The 25111-nt window shown below is 42.8% G+C and overlaps 1 protein-coding gene across 1 annotated transcript in view; it reads right to left on the reverse strand.

Annotated features, from left to right (window-relative positions):
* Positions 1-25111, reverse strand: part of syn3 (synapsin III) — a 133704-nt gene that overhangs the window by 8807 nt on the left and 99786 nt on the right. The window contains exons 7-10 of the mRNA XM_078282174.1: positions 13495-13557; positions 5084-5226; positions 3297-3371; positions 1489-1591 (exon numbers count right to left, since the gene is read on the reverse strand). Coding sequence (XP_078138300.1) covers positions 1489-1591; positions 3297-3371; positions 5084-5226; positions 13495-13557 — 384 coding nt within the window. The remainder of the gene's footprint in view (positions 1-1488; positions 1592-3296; positions 3372-5083; positions 5227-13494; positions 13558-25111) is intronic.

Here is a 25111-nt window from a genome sequence, read left to right on the forward strand (position 1 = left end):
TGGACGATGCCAGGAAATATCAGTCTCTTTAAACAGAACTAACTGCTTCTCTCTCGAGTGAAATCCTTAAAGGAAAATTCCATCAATTTCTATCAATCTGTGATGTTCAGTGCAGTTATTTTGGGGATCAAGTGCTGTAATTTACCGTTTTGTTGCACCCACTTTCCCTCCACCTGCCTCGCCCGCTTCTACTTCAATTAGTGATTTCCTACATTTCCCAGAATGCCCTTTGACAGCCCACAGAGAACGTGCCTGAACGTGCCTCAAAATTTCAGCTGTGGGTTTTCGGTGCAGGTGGCGAGAGCGATCGTGACAGCAGAGCGAGAAAAAGCGAAAGTCATCCCCCTTTCTTTTAGACAAGTGCTATATGAATAAAGATGATTAGGATTATTATGACTATTATTATTGTTCCATGTGAGAAGCTCAGAGTGGCTGCAGTGACTCTGTTTTATTCTCCCGTCTGTGTTTGGTCTACACAGTAATCGTCTCTCAAGGCTCTGATGATCTGTTCTCCGGTCCGGCTGCACCCCTCCCTCTTTCCTTTCAACATGATCTTTTACCTCAAGACTTCAAAAACACGACAGCATTATCAACAGGAAAACAGACAGACTGAGTCACAACACTGCTGACACTGAACCTGTGTCTCATCATGCGTTGTCTGCCATAGTTTTAGTTCTGGTAAATTGTCAAAAACTGGTGCAACACCCCAATGCACCCCAATGAAATATCACAGCAAACTGGGGAATAATTGTCTGTCTGTCCTTCTATCCACCCATCTTTTCAGTTCAGAAAACCCCGTATCTCCAAAATGTCAACTTTTCAGGAACTAAAGAAAAACAGCCTTGTTTCAGCTTGACCACAATGCATCTTTGACTTTATCCTGTGGATTTTCTTTTGGTTTCATAAGCCCTAGAGGAGCATGTGGAGTCACATGGTTTCACAGGACAGCAGCGAAATATACTGTATAACAAAAATGTGCATGTCAAATTAAATATACAAGACTTAGAATAGTTATAATAACAATAATACATCAATTTTTCCCTTTACAGATGTAGCCTTTGCAAAACTCGCCTTTGCAAGACCCACTGTTTACTGCACTTTTTGAAAAATCAAATTACTCTTATCGCTTATCGCTCTTATCAGCCCTTGAAAGTTAAAGTTAAAGTTCTAGTTGATGGTTGAAAGACAGCAGAGCTTTGTGCTGCAATATATTATTTTGTTAAAGCTATCCAACTTTTCCACTGGAGGCTCCAAATGGCAGCGAGAGACGACTGTTTGAATATTTTGGACTTCAAAACCCAGAGATCATGTAACGAGACGACAGTAAACTCCCTACATGTCTTCTGCTGTTTAGGAGACAGTTTGGGATTTGATTTGTCGTGCTTATTGCAGCTTTAACATGAAAGAAAGAAGTTCGAACTATGCACAGTAATGCAGAATAAACCTCAGAGTGATAAAAGTCGAGGACATGGTTTAAAAGGACCTGACCTCGATGATGTAGTCGTTGCCGTCTTTTCCGTGGACGGCCTTCACAGCACAGATGTCGAGGCCGCCGAACATCTCGGCGCAGGAGTCGACCCACAGCCGATATCTGGAGCAGAGAGAGAGAGAGAGAGAGAGAGAGGGAGAGAGAGAGGGAGAGAGAGAGAGAGAGAGAGAGAGATGTCCATGACTGATAAACCAACAGCTGAAGACCAAATAACTTCTCACCGACTCCGCTGTTTGTCTCCAACACATAACCAAAACACTTCCAGATAAGGTTTGAGGTGTGGATGGACGACTGCAAATACACCGGAACTGCAATATTGATGCTGTGATGTTCAAATTGCAAGAGAGACTGCATTTTTCCATAAAGGGAGAGCTTCCTAAACTGAACCTGTACAGAGTCCCTGGACTACACTAATCAACTTTCATGTCAGAGAAAATATTTCAATTTTATTTAAACCCAAAACTTCAACATCATATTCCCCTCATACGCACATTTTTGAGTATTTTTAAAGGACAGTTCCATGTGTGATTGGAGTTTTTGCTCATTTCCTGAATTCCCTGTTTCACATCACATCACTTTTATCAGATTAGGAGATATTTGCTATTTTTCCTTCGTCTTAGTTTTTCAAAGTAAATATTCTGAAACCAACCCATGTCTAAATATTATCACTTAATCCCAGTAAAGAAGAGGGCGTCAATTTTAAGATGTCATTGTGTAAAATCTACTTTTAATTTTAGTTTAATTTTACGTACTATAGCTAGTGAAAGAGTCTTGCTTTGGTTTCTCTGTTGGCTTGACTGGATTGATTGACAGGAGGCGGGGCCTAACGTTTTCTCTGCTGTTTGGAATTGAATGGGAGTGAATGAGCCTGAGAGGTCTTGGAAAAACGGATTTTAGAACATCTTTAATCGTGGCACATGCATGTAAAAACAGTCAGAATTAACATTAACGAGATGCAAACTAAAAAATGAGTAAAAAACTCAAATCATCGCTGGACTTGTCCTTTAAAAAGAATAGAAAAAGCTGTGAACATGTATGGCAATTGATAAATGTGACATTCAGCGAAAAGAAAAAGATATACTCTCTTATATAAGTGTTCCAACCACCTATATACTCTAGCAACAACCTACTACACCCTAGCAACCACCTAGAAACACCCTAGCAACCATCTACTACTACAAACGCCCTAGCAACCAGCTACTACACCCTAGCAACCACCTAGAAACACCTTAACAACCACCTAGTGCACCCTAGCAACCACCTAGTACACCCTAGCAACCACCTAGAACACCCTCGCAACCATCTACTACTACAAACGCCCTAGCAACCACCTAGAAACACCCTAGCAACCATCTACTACTACAAACGCCCTAGCAACCAGCTACTACACCCTAGCAACCACCTAGAACACCCTAGCAACCATCTACTACTACAAACGCCCTAGCAACCACCTAGAAACACCCTAGCAACCATCTACTACTACAAACGCCCTAGCAACCAGCTACTACACCCTAGCAACCACCTAGAAACACCCTAACAACCACCTAGTGCACCCTAGCAACCACCTAGTACACCCTAGCAACCACCTAGAACACCCTCGCAACCACCTAGACACACCCTAGCAACCACCTAGAACTCCCTAGCAACCAAATTGAAACACCCTAGCAACCACCTAGAAACACCTAGCAACCACCTAGAACTGCGTCTTAGTGGCTGTACAGCAAGCCCACGCATTTTCTCCAGGAAATGTATTCTAGTTTTTGTTGTTGTTACATGTTTGAAATAAACAAACATAAACATGAGTCACCTGTCCGTCATGGCGATCTGTTCCAGCATGGCGGAGCCGGTGTTCGCTTTCCAGTTTCCGGAGATGGACGTTCTCCTGAAACAAAGACAAAACATTCAGCCAGTCATCCTGCTGAGCGCTCCAGCAGAACTCAGTCAGTCAGAGCTGCAGTTAGTGCAGCTGAATAGAAATCCTCATGGGAGATCTTATCGTCGGTTCTTCGCCGATGACGAGTGCGGTCGACGCCTACATGATGTTTGTGTCACGGCCGTTTGGAGACGGCTCATGACGAGGCGGAGGAAAGCAGATGAGATAAGGCGAGGACACGCAGTTCCTCCGCTCCGGTCAAGCAATTGTTTAGACGCAGCAACATGAAAGCTGGAGGGTGTTGACTCACAAGTTCATTGTTGCTGAACGCTCCGCTGAATTTACTGTTGAATTCTCTTGCTCCCCAGTGGGTGTGAGGGTTTGAAAGAGCAATGGGACTCTAACTGCAGGACAAGCATTGTGTAATTATTGCGAAAAAACTCCCTGGAGAATCCCAGAAAGGACAAACCTATTCTTATGAACATTCGACTTGGATTTATTACTTTTGTCGCACTGTAAAGCAGTTTGTGACAAACCTGTTCATTATTATTACAGATGCATTCAGTGACTTCCACAGCTTGCACTAGCTAACCACGTCACCTGATGCTAACTGATGAGTATCGCCCTCTACTGCCTGGAACTTGAAACTGTAAAAGCAGAGGCTTTTCCTCCCCGATAAGAATATATCTCTGAGAGGAAACACTGAATATTTGTCTTTTTTTGGTATGAAAATGGTCAAATTTGAAGAGACTGAATATCGGCACAAAATACCGGCCATCAGTGGCTTCAATACAAAAACATATCGGTATTGGCCTTTAAATACATCAGTTGAACCCTACACATGGCTACTGCTCTTTGACTTTATAGGGCATGCGGGTCCATCATTACAAACACGTGTTTCACAGCCAAACTTTGTTCAAACCCAGAGAACTTTATTTTAAATTCTAGTCCAGATCCCAAGGTTTCCAAAGATACCAAATATGTCAGGCTGAAATACAGGGAAATGTGTAGAAAATGAAGCACAAGACATCTAGAGTTTTTCCGTTTGATGTAATGGTGCCGCCATGAAAAAGTGGCGTGTTGGGTTTGAATATTTCACTCAATATAAACAGCTGGAGCTTCAGTGAAGCGTTGGAACAGCAGATACAGAAAATGTATGTGACTTTGTTTACAGTATGGAAAATTTTGGAGCTACTCGCAAATTCAGTCATTATCTACTCACCCTCAACGCAGTTGAAACTCTGGTTTAGGTTGTTAGTCCATAAAACAATCTCCGGAGCTTCCGATCACGACTTGCTAGGAGCGTTCTCCAAAACAACTGAAGTCGTTAGGGACCAATCTTTAGAAGAGCAGAAAAAGAAGAGAAAATATCCATAAAATGACTCCGTACAGCTCTTGCAAGGAACAAGGAAGTGGAGGAGATTCACGACTGCGCAACCTTTTCCACTCACTGTGCGATCATTGGCTTCAGGAGACTTGGATTATGCTGCAAGAGCTGCATGGAGTCATTTTATGGATATTTTCTGTTCTTTTTCTGCTCTTTCCTGAACTCTAAAGATCGGTCTCCATAGACTTCAGTTGTTTTGGAGTGCTGGAAAGCTCCGGAATTGTTTTATGGACTAACAAACTTCACCAGAGTTTCAATGAGTAGATAATGACTGAATTTTCATTTTTGGGTGAACTATTCCTTTAAGGATGCCTGGCAGTTTGAAGCTCCTTACATGTAAGCCTTGTAGTTGCCGCCGATCTTCTGGATGCGGATGTCGTACTTGGACTGGACGTACGGCTCGGAGGTGGCGTAGGTCCGGGCCAGAGCGACCACGCTGGTGATGTCCTGGAAGTCCTGCTGGCTCTCCACTTTGATCTGCGGGAGAGACGCCGCTCGTTAGCCACCCGGACGGTCACAACGCCGCCGGTTGCCGGTTAGAATCCCACAGGAATGAGACCGTTAACCGTTAATGAGCGGCTTTGAACTGCGTCAGTCCCATTACGCCTCCCAGGTTAAGTGATTAGGCTTTAGACTGAGACACAAGCTGGAGGGAAATTACACAATGGCAACCCATCGACAGAAAACATTAAAAGTTAATTGAATTTTTCACCATTTTTCCATTAGGTAATCAAGGTTTGACAGCACGTAACATAGGAAGAAACAGCTGGATGCCATTCATTACTTAAAATGGTAATCAGTAAGATCCTTTTTTATTCAGTCTCCATCTTTGCTGCGGTGTTTCTGCTCTGCTCTTCCCACAGATCACCTGTCAATCAAACAGTGTGGGCGGAGCTTGGATTTTCTGTTGCTGCAGTTTGAGTTTCTCTCTTCTTTGTCTGTTCAGTCATGGTGGCTATCACTGCTCATGCTAACTACCCAGTTCTTCTTCTTCTGTTGATTCCAAACAAACCAGAAACGTAAAACGCATCACTTAAACTTAGATTTATTTATATGAAAATGTTGCAGATTATTACTGTAATTGCGTTAATAAACAGCTCATATCAGGTGTGTTCCTTCAGTCCATGGGAAACAGGGCAGCTGGACAGAGACACTCATTAATCAACAGTCTTAACGTACGGAGGACTGTCAGTGCCCGATGTTTAAGATGTAAAACGATAAAGTCCAGAGCTTCCAGTCACTCATCACCATCCGTCTGCCTGGTGCCATCACAGCAGAGAGAGAGAGAGACAGAGAGAGAGAGAGAGAGAGAGAGAGGGGAGAGAGAGAGAGAGAGAGAGAGAGAGAGAGAGAGAGACAGAGAGAGAGAGAGAGAGAGAGAGAGGAAGAGAGAGAGAGACAGAGAGAGAGAGAGAGACAGACAGAGAGAGAGAGAGAGAAAGAGAGAGTCGAGAGAGAGAGAGAGAGAGAGAGAGAGAGAGAGAGGGAGAGAGACAGACAGAGAGAGACAAAGAGAGACAAAGAGAGAGACAGAGAGAGAGAGAGAAAGAGAGAGACAGAGACAGAGAGAAAGAGAGAGACAAAGAGAGAGACAGAGAGGGAGAGAGAGAGACAGAGAGGGAGAGAGAGAGAGATACAGAGAGAGAGAAAGAGAGAGACAGAGAGAGACAGACAGAGAGGGAGAGAGAGAGAAAGAGAGAGAGAGGGAGAGAGAGAGAGACAGAGAGGGAGAGACAGAGAGAGAGGGAAAGAGAGAGACAGAGAGAGAGAGAGAGACAGAAAGAGAGTCAGAGAGAGACAGAGAAAGAGAGAGAGACAGACAGAGAGAGAGAGAGACAGAGAGAGAGACAGAGAGAGAAAGAGAGAGTCAGAGAGAGACAGAGAGGGAGAGAGAGAGAGAGACAGAGAGAGAGAAAGAGAGTCAGAGAGAGACAGAGAGAGAGAGAGAAAGAGAGACAGAGAGAGAGAGAGAGAGAGAGACATCAACAAAGAAAGGAAGCAGAGGGAAAGGTCTGGTCATTGTATGCTATAATAGCAGGAAGCTGGTTTGCCCTCTTCGGGTTTTAACTTTTTCATTCTGTTCTGTTCTTCTGAAGTGGATTTAAAGGTCTTCATTTATTTCAGTGAGTGACGTTCAACACACTCTGCTCTGCGCTGAAAAATAAGGTGAGAAAGTGTTGTCACAAACTAAGCTCACGGATGGGTTCAAAATGACTGATGGCCTTTTTAACAAATCTGTCAGTTGTTTTCTGTTCCATCAGCACATGGTAGGAAGTGCATGTGACATCATGGGAACACTATGAATTGTCATCTTTCATAAGGTCTGTAATGCAATCTTCCTGCTAGATCGACAAGAAAGAAACAACGATTCTAGTGATTCCACACAGAAAAATAAAGGTTTCGAAATGTGACGCCATAGAAGAACCATTTCTGCTCTCCTTTAGACTCCTGCATTGTGTTTTTGTTTATCTGCCCCTGTATCGCCTCATTTGCAATTGCACAATATATACTATAGAGGGGTTTGGTTATTTTCCACATTTTAATATCCCAAAGAACCATCTTGAAAGGTTCTTTGTGGAACCAGAAATGGTTCTTCTATGGCGTTCTACTGTTGCTCTCACAAAAATATATAAAAATATAACTTGTTGCTGCCACAGTGGTTGCATTTTGGAGAGATCCTGGTAAAGAGCCTGTCGAGAGGTCAACCAATCAGAAGTAACGCCTCACCATGAGAGCCAATCGCAGCTCAGCTGGCTTGGTCCGAGAGCGGTAAATTATGGTCTGCTGTCCGATTTTAAACCATTTCATTACTTAATTGAGACAATGAAATGTAAAACCAAAAGTAGCATCAAACTTATATAAAATATACAGCAGCACTTCACATCATGGTACACAGCTTACAGGGTAATTACTGTGTATGTAAGCAAGGCACCGAACGAAAGCTGAGACACTTATGTGATGACTTATATGTGATGATCTGAGAAGTCTTTTTGAATGAGGCTTTTTGAAGGTTTTAGGTTTGGGTTTAGTGCATTTGCACATACATAAAAGTCCTAAAACACTTAAAAAGAGAAGAAAAAAAGAAATACAAATTGTGCGGCTGGGACAAAGAAACCCCAAGAGGCTTATAAAAACATCTCACCCCGAAAGAGAAAAGCTGACAAAGACAGACACAAGTGAGCTGGGAAAGGGAAACCAAATAAAAAACTGAAAAAGGAGGAGAACGGTACAAAACAGTAAACTACACAGCAGGTTTTAATGTCCAAACGAAGGCAGGGAAGCTTTGATGGTCACTGTGGGCCAATAAACGACGCTGTCACTTTGAAGAGCAATAGCATGAGTGTGTGTATGTGAGCGTGAAACTCTGAAACCCACATGTAAAGTAACTGAACTAGTACTGTAAAGCCACTAGAGCCTTTTTCTCAGAAGAGGCAAACAACTCTAATTTTTCAAACGACTACATACCAGACCAACAACAACCTGATCTCACACAAATGAACACGACTTGTTAACACTAAATTACGTGTTGGTGGCCCGTAAAGAGTCAAAATGACGTTACATGTACCAAAAACACTCTCAATCCTTTTTGACATTTTCCAGCATCTCTCTGAGCCTTACCAAGAACAGGCCGTTTCTGTCGCCGTGTCTTTAAGGCTCATTAATATTAACGACCCTCCGTTCCGATTGGCTAACCGTTTCGAGAGTGAAACGTGAGACGCCGCGGCCCGGCGGCTACAGGTAGGGAAAACTCTCCGGTAATAAACGATGACGACCGCTCGACCGCTTTGAAAAAAACACTTTGTTAGTCTATTATTTCTTACAGAAATGATAATGAGCGAACCTTTGTGACGCCACAAAGTTACGGAAGTCCAAACGGCTCGTTTAGAGGCTCGCTTTTCTAATATGGATTGTGTGGATTTAGTTTTGATACTTTCACCATGTTTAGATACACATCCAACTGCTTTATCATCACAGAGGAGAGGGGAGTCTGCTTTACACCAGATGGGACCTTTAAGTTAAGTTTAGTTGCCTAAACTTAACTGTTAGCCAACCTTTAGCTGAAAATGTCGTGTCCAATCTGTGCTGCTGCCACAGAATCCAATTTGTGGTGAAGGAACGTAAGTTTCACATAATTCGTGTCCACAGCACGTAACTCTGTGAGTTCGTGCTCATTTCACGACTTTTTATGAGAATTTAAGTCTCCCAGACAATCCAGAAGGCTTCCAGTGTCTTTTCCTTCCATATCCTGCTGGTTTGCTACAGCGCAGTACTGTCGTACCAAAAGATTCACGAGGTCTATATCATCTTCTATTCATGACACAGATACATGCTTTTAATTTAATCCTTTTTGTTTTTACCTGTGATTTGTGTGTTTCATTTTTACACCTTATCTTTTAGTTCTTATTCTGCAGCTTTTACTGGTGAATTATTTCTGAATTCAGAACTTTTCTAAGTCGTTTGATTTTTCCCTCCAGATGTCTCACCATGTACATGTCTTGTGTAAGTAAGTGCTATATAAATAAAGTTTATTATTATATTATTCTATGTACCACTGACCTATTACTGAAAAGCCGTTTTACAAAAATGAACTATCCAAGACACTAAGTTCAAAGGACTTAGGTAACTTCTTTCACCCTCCTGTGTGAGTTTTGTGTGGACAAACAGTGACTGTGTCTTGCAGAGTCTTGCCTGTTTAAGTGGGCAGGAGTTAAAACAACAAAATCCTAAATGAAGGGCGCTGACTCACAGTTCACATCATGGCTCCAGAGGTAGAACCTGATAGCTAGAAGCAGGTCCAGGTCCGGCCGGGCCGAGCCAAACCACGCTGTAAGCACGCGAACCCGTCCAGAGAATTACGCAAATCCTCTTGAGTAAATAAAACAAACTGTAACGGTGCAAACAGAAACTAAGAGGGGAGGGCAGAGAAGGTGAAACGCTGGCACAGAGAGGAAGAACTGTGCCGGGTGGAAAAGCTCATGTCATGCTGGTCAGTGTCCGGTCTGAATGATGTGCCAGCTACAATGTGAAGGTGTCTGCTTTAAATCCAGCAGGGAACCTCAGGTCTAAAACACATATAGTGGGAAGACAGACACTGTTGAGGTTTCTCTCTGCCACTCTGCCACAAACTGATCTCAATAAAGTTTGTCAATTGAAATGAAGTAATTACCCATCACTACGAAACCAAATCCCTTAATTTTATCACTGAAATGTCCTTAATTTCTCCTTTACATAAATATTAATCATCCATAAAAAATAACATAACTTTAAAAAAGTAAGAGTTACAATCATGAGTTTTTAAGGGATTTATTCATGGGTTGATTCACTAGTAATTTTTTATGCATTTTGTGCAGGTTTACAGGTTACTAATGAGTTATTAATGGAAAGTTCCTGTCTCCCTGAATTTGTCATTATATTAGAAAGTAAGCAGCCAAAAATTAAGGGGTGTTTAAGGAGGTTTTGATGGGGTGTCCTCCATTAATTTTAAGGGGATTCTGCATGAATTAAGGGGTGACTTTATGTAAATGTAAGGGTATATTAAGGGATTAGTGGAACAGTTGTTGGTGTGCATTCACAGCATATTTAAAGGTGCTGCAGCCTATTTAAACATCAATATATTATTGTCAAACTCTTGTGAAACCTGATGACTGTAAACCAGTGAGTCCATGTTGGAGCTGATCGTTCTCCTCTATCTCACTCCAGTAGTATTGTTAGTTCTAGTGTTTCTCCACATTAAGACTACATTTCCCATCAGCCCCGTTGCTTCCTGCCCCCCCCCCCCCCCCCCCCCTCCCTGAAGAGGATCAACATGTTGGAAGTGATTTCTCCATCTTCCTTTCCCTCCTTCCACCATCTGCTGCCAGAAACTCTTTCAGCTTTAGCTCCGTTTGCTCTGGAAGAACAGAACCTCTTCCTGTTTTGTGCCGTAAAGCGATCCAGCAGATTTCCCTCCAGATCCACCAGGTGGAGAAACTATGGAGGATGCAGAGTAGAGGCTGATAGAGGCTGACACTGATGCTCTGGTTTGTTTACAGTAATTATACTAAAGCCTCTAAATTAATGCTAAAATATAAGAAATGCGAATTCATAACTCATTCTGTCCACTCCAGTTAGAAAACCATTAGAGGTACTGTATCTGTCAAAGGCGAACAGAACGGGACGGGTTCTCGTTGGTTCTCACAGCGCTGGGAGGTCCGGGGGGTTAAGTGAGGTTCTGCTCTGCAGCCGCCTGCCAAGTTCCCCACAGGCCTTATGGGAAAATCTATAGCGCTTCTGGCTCCTGATCAGGAAACCAAACCCCTTCACACAGACATGTAGGAAGTGTTTCCCCCTGAGAATCAACATGACTGGTGAGGGAGAGAGAGAGGGAGGGAGGGAGAGAGGGAGGGAGAGAGTCAGAGAGACAGAGAGAGACAAAAAGAGAGAGGGAGATAGAGAGGGAGAGAGGGAGAGGGAGAGAGAGAGACAGAGAGAGAGGGAGAGACAGAGAGGAAAAGAGAGAGAGAGAGAGGGAGAGAGACAGAGAGAGAGGGAGAGAGACAGAGAGGAAAAGAGAGAGAGAGGGGGAGAGAGACAGAGAGAGAGACAGAGAGAGAGGGAGAGAGACAGAGAGGAAAAGAGAGAGAGAGACAGAGAGAGAGAGGGAGAGAGAGAGAGACAGAGAGGGAGAGAAAGAGTCAGAGAGACAGAGAGACAAAAAGAGAGAGGGAGATAGAGAGGGAGAGAGAGAGACAGAGAGAGAGAGGGAGAGACAGAGAGACAGAGAGGGAGAGAGAGACAGACAGACAGAGAGAGAGAGACAGAGAGAGGGAGAGAGACAGAGAGGAAAAGAGGGAGAGAGAGAGAGAGCTCTGAATGCGCCCCCCCCTTATTATTGATATATGTAGATGAATCTGTAGAATTGTTTCTTTATTATCCGTTATTTATTTGACTTCACCCTCTGCAAATGCTTTGGCAACAAAGATCCTTTCTGTCATGCCAATAAAAGCAGATTTGAATTGAATTGAGTGTGTGTGTGTGTGTGTGTGTGTGTGTGTGTGCATGTGTGTGAGAGAGACAGAGAGAGTGAGAGAAAGAGCAAAAGAGAGACAGACAGAAAGAGAGAGAAAGAGCAAGAGAGAGACAGACATAGAGAGAGAGAGAGAGACAGAGAGAGAGAGAGTGAAAGAGAGAGAGAGAGAGAGAGAGAGACAGAGAGAGAGAGTGAAAGAGAGAGAGAGAGGGGAGAGAGAGAGAGAGAGAGAGAGACAGAGAGAGAGAGAGTGAAAGAGAGAGAGAGAGAGAGAGAGAGAGAGAGAGACATGTCGGGGCAGACATGGTTGTGAACTGTTTCTCTCTGGATGGATTGCGTAACTCCATGTCTCCACTTCTTAATAAACTAATCTAACAGCACATAAAAGCTTTAATGACAAAACACTATACATCCATTTTGGAAACAAACGTTCCCTGATGTTTATTGCTCAATATTTAATAAACAGAGATGATTCACATCCTCAAAAAATTGGACTATTTCCTAAGTAAAGGGCGCAGGAAAGATTATATCTTCAACAACAGATAACAGATCAGTTGTACTTCTCATGCCACTTTGTCACAGCAGGTATCGTACGGGAAGGAGACTCCTCACACACTGCTGAGGTTTAACTGCATCTATTCTCTGGAAGTGCAGAATTATAAACCAGAGACATTTTTAATCACTATAATTCAACAAAACAGCTGAGATCAAGCAGACAGATGATCTTCTCTAAATCGATCCTCCTGTGAGCCTTTCAGGAATAAAATATGAAAAGGAGATTCTTTTTCAGAGCCATTTTTTTTTGTTTGTGTAGATGAGAAAGTTTCATCCAGAACTAAACGAGTAACTATTTTGTCAGCTTTTACTGTTTAAAATAATCTGCAACATAACAGTCTGTCCTGCTCCTCTCTCCCTCTCTAACTCAACAGTGATCCAACCTAGATCCAGTTCATAAATTCTCCAGTTTTACGTTTTTCGGTTTGTTTGGAATAAACAGACAGAGAGAAGAGAGAAACTCAAACTGCATCAAAAAGAAAATCCAAGCTCCGCCCACACTGTTTGATTGACAGGTGATCTGTGGGAAGTGCAGAGCAGAAACAAAGATGGAGACTGAATAAAAATAAAAAAAACTAACATAGAGGAACTTATGGATTACCACTTTAATGTCAACAGACAGCAGATGCAGCTTTTATGTTTATGTTTTAATTCCATTCTTACTTTCTGTTGTTTTCTTGATTGTTGATGTCTTTGTAATTCAATTCAAACCTTTATTTAAGCCTCGAGAATCACTGACGTTTCCCTCAGTTGCAATGATGCCGAGATACAAAGTTAAAAAAGAAAATACGCAGAGTTAAACAAATCAAAAGAGAACAATACTCAGTGAAAACACACTGAAGTGAAGTGGTTTGAGATCAAAGTCTTGAATTGTCCAAGGTTAGCGAGAGTGCCGAGTGTTGTAAAGCACTTTGTAACTCTGTTTTTCAAAAAAGCGCTGTATAAATAAAGTTATTATATTATTATTATCTCTTGCCATGTTTGCCTGCCATCAAAACTCTGGTAAACTGAGAGAAACACAAGCAGCAGATAAGGAAAAGGCCGCCATGCAGCCTTAGGAACATAACTGAAAATACATCAAGATGAGAGTGTGCTCAGACCTTATCAGAGGTGTGTGTGTGTGTGTGTGCGTGTGTGTGTGTGTGTGTGTGTGTGTTGCCAGTAACTTTCCAGACACCCACCTTGCCCATGCCGGCGTGGGCGTGGCCCATCTTGACCACCACAGGGAAGGAAGGAGTGGAAACCTGCAGACAGAGACAGAATCAGACTGTTAGCCGGATGAATGGATGAAAGAATGAAAGAATGAATGAATGAATGAATCAGTGACACGCCCGATGATGAAGAACTGTGAGCGAAGGAGAAGGATCAACATTAGATACCAAACATTTTTGATGTGATAACCCGGGTCTTACAACAGCTGGGTGGAGATTTCACATTCACATTTCAGGCATTTAGCTCTCTCTCTCTCTCTCTCTCTCTCTCTCTGTCTCTCTCTCTCTCTGTCTCTTTCTCTCTCTCTCATTCTCTCTCTTTCTGTCTGTCTCTCTCTCTCTCTTTCAATTCAGTCAAATTTAAATGAGCTTAATTGGCATTAAATACTACAGTATCTGTTGCCAAAGCAAAAGTGATAATCAAGATAATCAAATCTTTCTCTCTCTATCTCTGTCTCTCACTCTCTCTCTCTCTCTCTGTCTCTCCCTCTCTGTCTCTCTTTCTCTCTCTCTGTCTCTCACTCTCTCTCTCCCTCTGTCTCTCTCTCTCTCTCCTCTCTGTCTCTTTCTCTCTCTCTCACTCTCTTTCTCTCTCTCTCATTCTCTCTCTTTCTGTCTGTCTCTCTCTCTCTCTTTCAATTCAATCAAATTCAAATGAGCTTAATTGGCATTAAATACTACAGTGTCTGTTGCCAAAGCAAAAGTGATAATCAAGATAATCAAATCTTTCTCTCTCTATCTCTCTCTCACACACTCTCTCTCTGTGTCTGTCTGTCTCTCTCTCTTTCTTCCTCTCTCTCTCTCTCTTATTCAGAGTGAGTGAAAAAGTAGAATAAGTTTCTGTTCCTAGATCACCAGCATTACAAGTACAAGTACACATTACGCTGTGTACTTGTACCTTTTAAAGTCAGTAATTTTACTTTTACTTCAGTGCATTTTCACTGCAGTTTTGTCCTTCAGTCCATTTTAAATCCATCCATCACAGAACAGATCGTGTCTCTCCATCAGCAAAGTAACAATACTTCTACTTTCCACCACTGATTATAAGCAACCAATAGTAAGGAGGTCAAAGGTCAGAGTGCCCTGACAGTATTTCTGTACCAATAAAATGATAATGTCACAGAAAAGTGTTAGAAAAAGAAATAAGAAAAAATACAGGCTTGGAAGAGTGGTATGTTGTTTTTTTTTTCTTTGTACCTCAAAATAAGAATATAATAAAGCGAGTAAAGAGGAAAGTTGTGGGACTTTCAGTGTCAACAGTTTGGAAAAGGATCTCATTCAGGATTATACTTAGCGTTTCTAAATTTAAAGCAGAATTCAGAGTGAAATGTGGTAAAGATCACACTGAGAGACGACCAAAAGCGGAACGCCATTTCCTCTGAAAAAAAACGTTAATTGATTTGCATATTTCAGGCTTGACGTACATGAAGCGCAGCGAGCCGGAGCCTCGCTGCCACCGCACCGAACCTCCAGCCGCCCGGGTCAGGAAGCATGAGGTAAATTCAGAGGAATGTTGGTTTACGACACAAAAGACCAGGTTCTGGGAAGACCGCGGCTCCGCGGGACGGGCTCGGACAAACCGGGCAGACCGCAATCATGCTGCTTCTCATAGTTTGTACAATTCAAGCGGATGAAACATCAACAGATGACTTCAAACCTCCCTGCGGTTTAAACGCCCCTTGATAAATCGCCTGATAGGATTGTGAAGGGGATTGCAATCTAAAGAGGGACTTTTCCAGTTTGGAAAGCACTTTCCCCTCTCTGAAATACTCCCGGACAGACAGACAGACAGATAGGCCGGGTTACGTAACAGAGCTTCAGTCCGGCCTGTGAGCTGAAAGCTGCACACTAATAATGAGGATTGAATCAATATCAATTTATCACTGTCAAATTAATGGTAAAACCTTGGTATAATGACTGTGAGTCCATGTTGGAGCTGATTGGTCTCCTCTATCTCACTCCAGTAGTATTGTTAGTTCTAGTGTTTCTCCACATTAAGACTAGAAGACTTGAATAGAAGTTGATATGACCACCAACACTGAAACTACATATATTGCCAAAATGAAAATTGTGAGGATGTCTGTAGTCGTCCACAGGTGCTGAAATCCTAAGACCTAAATGTTTTTCTGATAGCAGTTCAAGAGAAGCAGTTTTAATAGAATTTCACCATCCTATAATATATATAATGAGTATTTTGTGCTTGTTTGGGTTGACACTGAACCTGCACATCATGTAAACCTGAAGGGTTGGACTTGGCTGCATGCGGGACAGACGCGGGACAAACGCACGAAGGGGAAGTTTTACCACGGCATTAAAACGGTTCACACAGGTATGACAGTTTACAGCGACTCTCTGTGAGCAGCCAAGATAAATAAACACAAGTTACAAAAGGCGTTCGGGGCCGGAGGCAGCGGGCCAGAGAATGCAGAGGGATATAAGCTCAGACCTGCGAGGAGGGACACGCCCCGACCGCTGCTGGCAGCTGACAGTCGACTCAACATCTGACTGCTGTGTTTCTGTCGGAGCGTTTCTGTCGAGCGAGTCGCCGCTGACAGGACCTGACAGCCAAGTCCTGTCCCACACGCTGCCCAGAGGAAGCCGACTCTAACTGTCTCTGTTATCACTTTTAACAGCTTGAGAAGACTTGAGACTTGACTTAGGACATAGGAGTCACTTTTTTTTCAAATGTTGAACATCTCATTTTGAAATAAAACTCCTCACTTTCAAATCAGAAGTTTGAACATTTGAGCGCTTATTCATCAGCTTATCAACGCCGTGCAGAGGCGGGGACTCGAGTCACATGACTTGGACTTGAGTCACAGTTTGAACTGCTTGAGACTCGACTTGCTGCATGAAGAGAAGACTTGAGACTCGACTTGACTTGGGTTCTGGTGACTTGGGACTTGACTCTGACTTGTACTTTGATGACTTGAAAAGGTTTCTAAAGTCTTGACTTGAGATCTTGTGTTTGTGTAAATGACTTAGATTGAAAGTGATGAGATTTGTTCCAGCGGACGACTGAATTTAAATTCTGTTTTCTGAATTTGTATGGAATGATTGAATTTATTGAAGTTGAAACTGATTCTAGAAATCAAACTCATGATGCTCTTACCAAGTTTTTATCCTATTAAAACCATATTGCATTGAAAAGTCCTAGATATTTAGTTTTCTTTAAGATATTAAATTGATACTGGACTCTTGATTTGTTCTGACTTGACTTGCTGTTCTACATTTAGACTTGAGACTTGACTTGAGACTTGTGGCTCAAGACTTGAGACTGACTTGGAACTCGAGCAAAGTCGACTTGGTCACACCTCTGGTTTGCACTTGCTCATCCCCCATCTTGTACACCCTGATCCATGTTTTTTTGTTTTGTTGCATTACTCAAAATCCTCATTTAAACCATGAGAGACTGTATCTAGAGTATATTGCCAGTCAGCCTCTCTCTGTAGAAGCTTTTGTTCTAGATCCCCTCCTCTATGGCTTAGTCACCTGTTCAACACCCATTTTTGGAAACAATCCCTCTTAGAAATGAAGTGCAGCACACATGCAGTAAGAAGCAGGACTTTTCCAGCGGAGACATCTGCAGGTCATCTGACCGGCGGTGAGATCCGGGATTTCGCGAGTATCTGAGAACGGCCCGGCGGCAGCAGCAGCACAGTGGTTTTCCTGTGTGTGTGTGTGTGTGTGTGTGTGTGCAGGAGAGAGAGAGTGTTTTGGGCGGGCGGGCGTGCGAGCGAGCAGCCGCCCACTCTGTCTGTCTGTCTGTCTGTCTGGACACGTTTCTTCAGGCTTTCCCTTCCCATCAGCGCGGCGATGACGACCAGACGACCACATCCTCCGGGCGTCTGGTCCGATCCGCCTCGCAGCGAGACGTGCGCTCACTGTTGTTGTTGTTTTGTGTTTTTTTTTTTTACTGATTCACCACTGATGAAACAGACGGTCACCTTCACTGATACTGCAGCATCAGGGCAGGAACAGGAAACAGCTTTTGTACCGTAAGAGGTCTGCCTCGGTCGGAAGTTCCTGTCTCCTCTCAGCAGCTTGGATTCTCACCGGAGCAAAAACAGAGAATCACCTGAATTTTTGTATATTTACATTGTTTACCCCGTTAGTTTCAGAATTGATTTTATGATTGATGATTGATCACATTTAAAGCACAGATTGGCACAAAGCTATATCACATTACAGACATTTTGACTTCATATGAGCCGGATCGTAGATTCCTATTGGCTGTTCTAAAGTCTAGATTAAAAACAAGAGGTTCCTATTGGCTGTTCCAAAATCTGGATTAAAAACAAGAGGTTCCTATTGGTTGTTCCAAAATCTAGATTAAAAACAAGAGGTTCTTATTGGCTGTTCCAAAATCTGGATTAAAACAAGAGGTTCCTATTGGCTGTTCCAAAGTCTGGATTAAAAACAAAAGGTTCCTATTGGCTGTTCCAAAATCTGGATTAAAAACAAGAGGTTCCTATTGGCTGTTCCAAAATCTGGATTAAAAACAAGAGGTTCCTATTGGTTGTTCCAAAATCTAGATTAAAAACAAGAGGTTCTTATTGGCTGTTCCAAAATCTGGATTAAAACAAGAGGTTCCTATTGGCTGTTCCAAAGTCTGGATTAAAAACAAAAGGTTCCTATTGGCTGTTCCAAAATCTGGATTAAAAACAAGAGGTTCCTATTGGCTGTTCCAAAATCTGGATTAAAAACAAGAGGTTCCTATTGGTTGTTCCAAAATCTAGATTAAAAACAAGAGGTTCTTATTGGCTGTTCCAAAATCTGGATTAAAACAAGAGGTTCCTATTGGCTGTTCCAAAATCTGGATTAAAAACAAGAGGTTCCTATTGGCTGTTCTGTTCCAAAGTCTAGATTAAAAACAAGAGGTTCCTATTGGCTGTTCCAAAATCTGGATTAAAAACAAGAGGTTCCTATTGGCTGTTCCAAAGTCTGGATTAAAAACAAGAGGTTCCTATTGGTTGTCCCAAAATCTGGATTAAAAACAAGAGGTTCCTATTGGCTGTTCCAAAGTCTGGATTAAAAACAAGAGGTTCCTATTGGTTGTCCCAAAATCTAGATTAAAAACAAGAGGTTCTTATTGGCTGTTCCAAAATCTGGATTAAAACAAGAGGTTCCTATTGGCTGTTCCAAAGTCTAGATTAAAACAAGAGGTTCCTATTGGCTGTTCCAAAGTCTAGATTAAAACAAGAGGTTCCTATTGGCTGTTCCAAAGTCTAGATTAAAACAAGAGGTTCTTATTGGCTGTTCCAAAGTCTAGATTAAAACAAGAGGTTCCTATTGGCCGTTTTCAATGTCTTTGAATGTCTTTTACAACTCTTGCCTTGCTTTTACCACTTTGGCTGTTGAATTTAGTGTTTTTTATTCTTTGTAAAGCGCTTTGTAACTGTTGAAAAGTGCGATATAAATAACAATGGCTCTTATTATTGTTACTGTTGTTATTATTATTACAAAGTCACGTCTCCAAAAGCTTTCCCCAGCCTTCGGTTGCCCCTCACTTTGCCTTTCCTCGGTTTTGGAGTTGAAACCTCCAGTCTGTTTGTGTTGTACATTTCTCTGTTGAAACGCGCCACCGCCGGCCATAAAACAGACTTGTGTCGGTACAGATTTTGTGTCACTGGTACAAACTGGAGTCATTCCTTCAGACATGAGGGAGGCTATTTTATGGGCCTAGTCTTTATTTTTATAGTGATTGATATTCTTTATGAGATTGTTCAACAAAACAAGTTTCCGTCCTTTAAAAAGCCTTGGTGGCCATTAGCGCCCGTCGCCTCTCAGATGTGGAAGTTTGGATCTAAACCTCGGCTGTCTTGTTTCATCGCAGCTGCATGAGCGCCGCTCCGCTCGGCCTTTTGTTCCCGGCTCGGATCTGTAAAAGGCATCCAGCGTGGTAAAGACATTAAGAAGTCACACGCAGAAAAAGCTAATTATATGGTGGGTGATTTCACCGGTCTGGGTTTTATTTCGTAACTCCATTTACAGTAAACGTGCCAGACGACCCGGGCTGGCACATGGTGGGAATACTTCAGGGAAGACCCCCCCCCCCCCCCCCCCCTCCTCCTGTATATACCAGGCCAGGCTGTGAGTCAGAGGGGAAGATGTCTGAGGTGAATCACGCTTCCCTAACTTCAAAACACCTCCATGTGACATTCCAGCCTCTTCACTTCCCATCTTTTGACCATCACAACACACGCAGATGGGCAAAGCGTTAAAGCGTCTCTCTCCTCGACTGGAAATTTCCACATCCCAGTATGAACCATGTAAAAACGTGAGGGGAAACTGTTCCAAAAAGCCAGTACAGAATATCCACTAGTCACGTTTGTAGCTGTCATCACGTGGTGCATCTGTAAAAACCCTGTCGAAAATCAAATAGGAGCTGTTCCGCTTTTATTTCTGAGAAAACCAACGACAACTAAAAACTTCACCCTTCTGAAAGCAATTACAAACCGGTTGCAAATTAATCACACCTCGATTTAAACGGACTGGAGATTTCTTTAGCATTAGAGCATTTCAGCGTAAATGTAAAGCTGTAAAGAAGAGCATTATGGTCATGTTCAGTTCTGGGTGTTTTAAAGGGGCATTAAGTAATCATTAAGTAATCTGTCATTAAGTATTAAGTAACTTCCACCTCGATTGGGAGTGTCTTGAACCTCCAATGGGTGGAGAGAACAGTACGAGCCAGAAAGTGAGTTTTGAAAGCCAGAAATCGTCATTGGTATTGATCCATGATTCTATCAATCCCCAGGATATATTAGGGTCATTTTGTGCTACGGGGCAGTAGAAATCTTATTTATTGCTACTTTAAGTCATACAATAAAACAAAATACTGTAAAACTCCACTTGAGTATTGAATAAAAAGGCAGGCAGATATGGGTCAAGTGGAGTTAGAGCTGAGCGGAGCGGGTTCAGACTTCAGGGAAACATCAATTATCCAACGAAACACATGGTGCATCCATCCCGCCTTTATGATCTCTTCATTTTTACGACGGCCACTCAAACCGGCCACATCAAGGCTCAGACGAGAGGCGCGATGGTTTGGGCAGACGAGGAGAGCAGGGGGGACCCCGACCCACAATGCTTTTCAAGAGGTCGACCAAAGACGGCCCGCCCACATCAAACCTGCCGGGGAGCGGAGAGGTTCACTGTGAGGTTCACTGACCGGACCGGACCGGACCGGACCGGACCGGACCGGACCGGACCGGACCGCACCGGACTCACACACCTGCTGCTCTCTTTGAAAGAACGCCATGTAAACGTTTAAATCGTTTCAGCGTTAAGCAGCAGTGTAACATTTCACTTTGAAGCAGCACCAAGTGGAGAGCTGGGCCTCTGAAATAAAGGTTTATTATAGCAATAATCCATGGGAGAGTACGCTTTATACTGTGATGATAGGTACAACAGCTCAGTATGAAGCGTAGCAGAGTGTTATGGCTTTTATAAAACGGTTTCCGACGCAGGTGTTCTGTCTGAAGAGTTTTCTTCAAAGCATATACAGCTAACGATAAAAAAAAGGAGAAGGGAGAAAGCTAACTATGAGATGAAGTGTTTGTTGTGTCTTGGTTATTGGCATCGCTGTGCTGCAGTCATATGAATCAAAATGTTTACAATCACATAAACATTAAACAAAGATACAAGCGTTGGGTTGTCCTTGCTTGTCTCATTCCACTGAACAGAGTGAATAAAGTGGATGAAACAAGGCGGAGTGATACTGGAGGAGTTATAAGGTTCAAGTTCCTATATTGTGGTTATAAGAAATCGTGCAACGCCTCTCGTCCAATCAGAATACGACGTCAGAAACAAATGTTATGTAACGGAATCATCAGCACAGTTGGAAGGCGTCTTTGACCAATCAGACTGCTTGGCTGAAACGGCTTTCTGCATAATGAAGAATCAGTTATATTTAAATTGAATTGTGACTCTTAAAGCCTGTTATGAAATAGCTGGCCTTTGGCTTTATGAGGATTTTTTTTACTTCAAACTCCCAAACTTTATTTCTTTCTTTATTAGAGCATTATTTACTTTAAAGGATGTAAATGGTCTATTACTGTGAAAAATGAACCTTAACTATGAATCTTTAATCCTCAGCTGCCACTTTTCACACAACTCCCACAATCCTCTTTTCATATTAAGATTTAATTTTATTGTCATTGTACCAGTACAACAAAATTGTGTTCGCAGCTCCCTGAGTTTGATGTATAACAAACTAAACAATAATAATCTAAACAATTAAATACATAAATAAATAAATAAAAGCTGATATTCAGAGAGAGCTACTCTGTCTCCTTTATCTTTAATTACTCAGGTCAACACCTGAGGAAAAATATCCTTTTTTTTTATGTATACTATCTAGCAAACAGTAGGAGTATTGATCACAATTCACCACCCTGTCTGACATGGATTATAGTTGGTATTTTTTGCTTGTTTACAATGTTTCGGTGTAACTTTAACTGGAAAACTGCAGACGAGTCGCAGCTGATCAGAACGAGTTAGAGGAGAAACTTCGGGCTTCAAGTGGGAGAGACATCAGGATGTTATGGGAATTCCTTAGAACTGTAAAATTGCTAAAATGTACATTTTTACAGATGTTGTGACACAAGCATGACACACAGTTCCTAGACACGCCCCCGCACTCAGGTTGTCATGGTAACCCCCCCGGGATATACCAACCACCCCGAACCACGACTTAGACGCAGTAACGGCCGTCTGACAGGGGAATGGTAATTGTTGCGGTGGAGTTTCAGCTCATCTGGCTCCCATCAGGCTCGTCCTCGTGTGTTTCCATGAGGGGAACAGCTGTCTGGAAAACAGCGCTGCTCCTCGGGTCTGGAAGTTTCCAGGGCGGACGCTTCCTGAGAAACACCGAGCCGCTGACGGAGAAGTGATGGAGACGTTTGGTGGCGACTTCTGACGGTCGATCCACCTGCCGTGTGAGCACAACCTGCTACCAGAGGCAGGGGAAGTCATGCTGTACCTCCTTACTGGCAGGTTTCCCAGCATGTACGCTCAAACCTCTGCAGATGATCCAGAACGCAGCGGCGGCGCGTCTGGTCTTCAACCGGCCCAAAAGAGCACGTCACTCCGCTGTTCATATCCCTCCACTGGCTCCCAGTCGCTGCCCGCATCAAGTTCAAGTCCTTGATGCTCGCCTACAAAGCAGCAACCAAAACGCCAAAACTCCCTCATTCAGGTCTACGCTCCCTCCCGCCCGCTACGCTCTGCCAAGGAGGCGGCGCCTGGTGCTGCCGCCACAACAAGGCCCTAAGTCTCTATCCAGACTCTTCTTCTGTGGTTCCTCGGTGGTGGAACGAGTTACCAAACTCCATTCGATCCGCAGAGTCCCTCTCAATCTTTAAGAAAAGGCTAAAGACCCAGCTCTTTAGCGAACACCTTCTCACCTGATGGACTGTGCAATTGCTAAAAAAAAAATTTAAAAATAAAAATAAAAAAATTCTTTATCTGCCTCTATGCACTGCCACCTACCGGACTAGAACTTACTCTCGTTGTTCTCTCCTGACTAGATCCTTGCTTGTGTTGTATTAAAATCTCATGTGTACGTCGCTTTGGATAAAAGCGTCTGCCAAATGGGAAATTGTAATTGTATCTCTACAGGCAGAGCACAGTTACACAGACCATTAAAGGATAAGGCCGGTGTTTTTTAATACATTTCTTACCGTCAACAAATCCTATGAAAATAACAAAATCAGCAATGAATTTGTTTTGCTAACAAGTCTCGTCCATGTAGCCGGTGCCCAGTGCAGCCTCATGTCCCAGCAGCCATAGAACTCCACTGTATTAAAAAACAATTAAAACCCGTCACAGAGCCATGCTGCTGCTCTGCAGCATATTTCATCATCACGATGCACCGGGCCGGACGACTTTTTCCTCAAACGACTTAATAAGCCGACCGTAAACACGTTTTCCATCTCAGGAAAGTAGTTCCGTAGCACAGAAAATAGTCCCCGGCGTAATGAAGAATTTGTTCCCATTTGAATTTGATTTGGTAATAACTACAACAGTCTGACTTTTCATGGTAACAGTTAGCGGTTTTTAAAATGTAAACTATGTCTTTGTGAGCTGTATTTCAAGGTTTTTAGCTTACAATTGGAGCCAATGACTTCCGGGTTGACGGCTAAAAAGGGAACGTGGGAAGTCAGAAAGTAACGAGAGTAGAGCAAACACATTGTTGATTTTGTTATTTTCATAGGATTTGTTGACGGTAAGCAATGCATTAAAAAACACAAGTCTTATCCTTTAACAACGCACGGCATTACTGCTTACTTCATGTCAATAGGTATATAGTAATGTTTTTGTGCTGTTGGAACAGAGAATAGCACTTTGTATATCAATCTTGTTGCTTTAAAGTAATAATCCACAACTTTTCACACAAATGTCTGTTTTGCTACTCCTCTGCCACCGATTTATACCATACAATAGTGCTTCAACCTACAGCCGGTTCATGAAGCTTTTACATTTGTTGTTGCTCGTCCTCCATTTTCTCAATTTCTCTGCGCTACCTCACACAGAAGAAGCATCTCACTCCTCCAGGCTGCACACTTCAAAACGCTGAACAGGGGAATGGCAGTGTGTGAAACATCAGGGCCCAAAGATGGTTCCTCAATGCTTGTGTGCAGAACATGTAGTTATCTTTTTTTAAATTCTAGGCAATCAAGCAAGCAAACATGGAGTTTAAATCCCTGTGCATTGATCTGATTTGTTATATTTGTGTTATATCTGGATTAAGCTGGCTAAAAGAGTCCTCCTATCAAAAATACTTATATAAAATGAAAGAGAGTTCTCTGCAATATCCAAGTCAACTGCAGTGAGTACGATCCTGAAGTCACAGGTGGTTAATATTACAGATGGTGAACCAATATGATTTAATAACAGAACACAGCCACTACTTCAGTTCAGTCCATTCGTTTTAAGTAAACACAGATTTGCGTGTGTTAAGTAGATGTCCAGGCTCTACTAAAGCAGAGCTATTTCAGTCCGGCTTCTCTGCGGTCGGCCTGTAATAAGGACCCGGACCGGCCGTATTAGCGCTAATCAATTCACTAACCTACATTTCGGCTTCAGAGGGAACGAGGCGGCGAGGCAGACGGCCGAGCCGCTCCTGCAAAAACAATCAGCGCTGTGCCACATTCCTCCCGGGCTGAAAGGGAAAGAGATGTTTCTTTCCCATTTTCCAGGGACTTCCAGAGGATTAGGTCTTGGAAAAGGCTGAGCAGAGATGAGGTGACTGTTTACAGTTTTGGATCCTCTGTCCCGTGATCCGCGGACCCTGGATCACTCAGTCGAACGATTAAACCTCAGGATGCTGCTGAAAACATCCATGAGCAACGTGACATGTGACAGTGAGAGGAAACAGGCAGAAAGTTTATGCTTATGAGGTCAAATTTGTTTTTTTGTGATTCTCTATTTTTCCCACTAAGGAAAATCTCTTCTCTCTTGCCCCCCTCCACAGGGAGGTCAGAGGTCAGAGGTCAGGGTCACAAACTTGAAATTTTAGTTCTACAGACATTTCTCTGAGTCAGAGCTGCTCTGGAGGCAGAAATAATCTGATTGGTTGAGTTAA

Source organism: Centroberyx gerrardi, chromosome 24, assembly GCF_048128805.1.
Source record: "Centroberyx gerrardi isolate f3 chromosome 24, fCenGer3.hap1.cur.20231027, whole genome shotgun sequence".
NCBI classification, from domain to species: Eukaryota; Metazoa; Chordata; class Actinopteri; order Beryciformes; family Berycidae; genus Centroberyx; species Centroberyx gerrardi.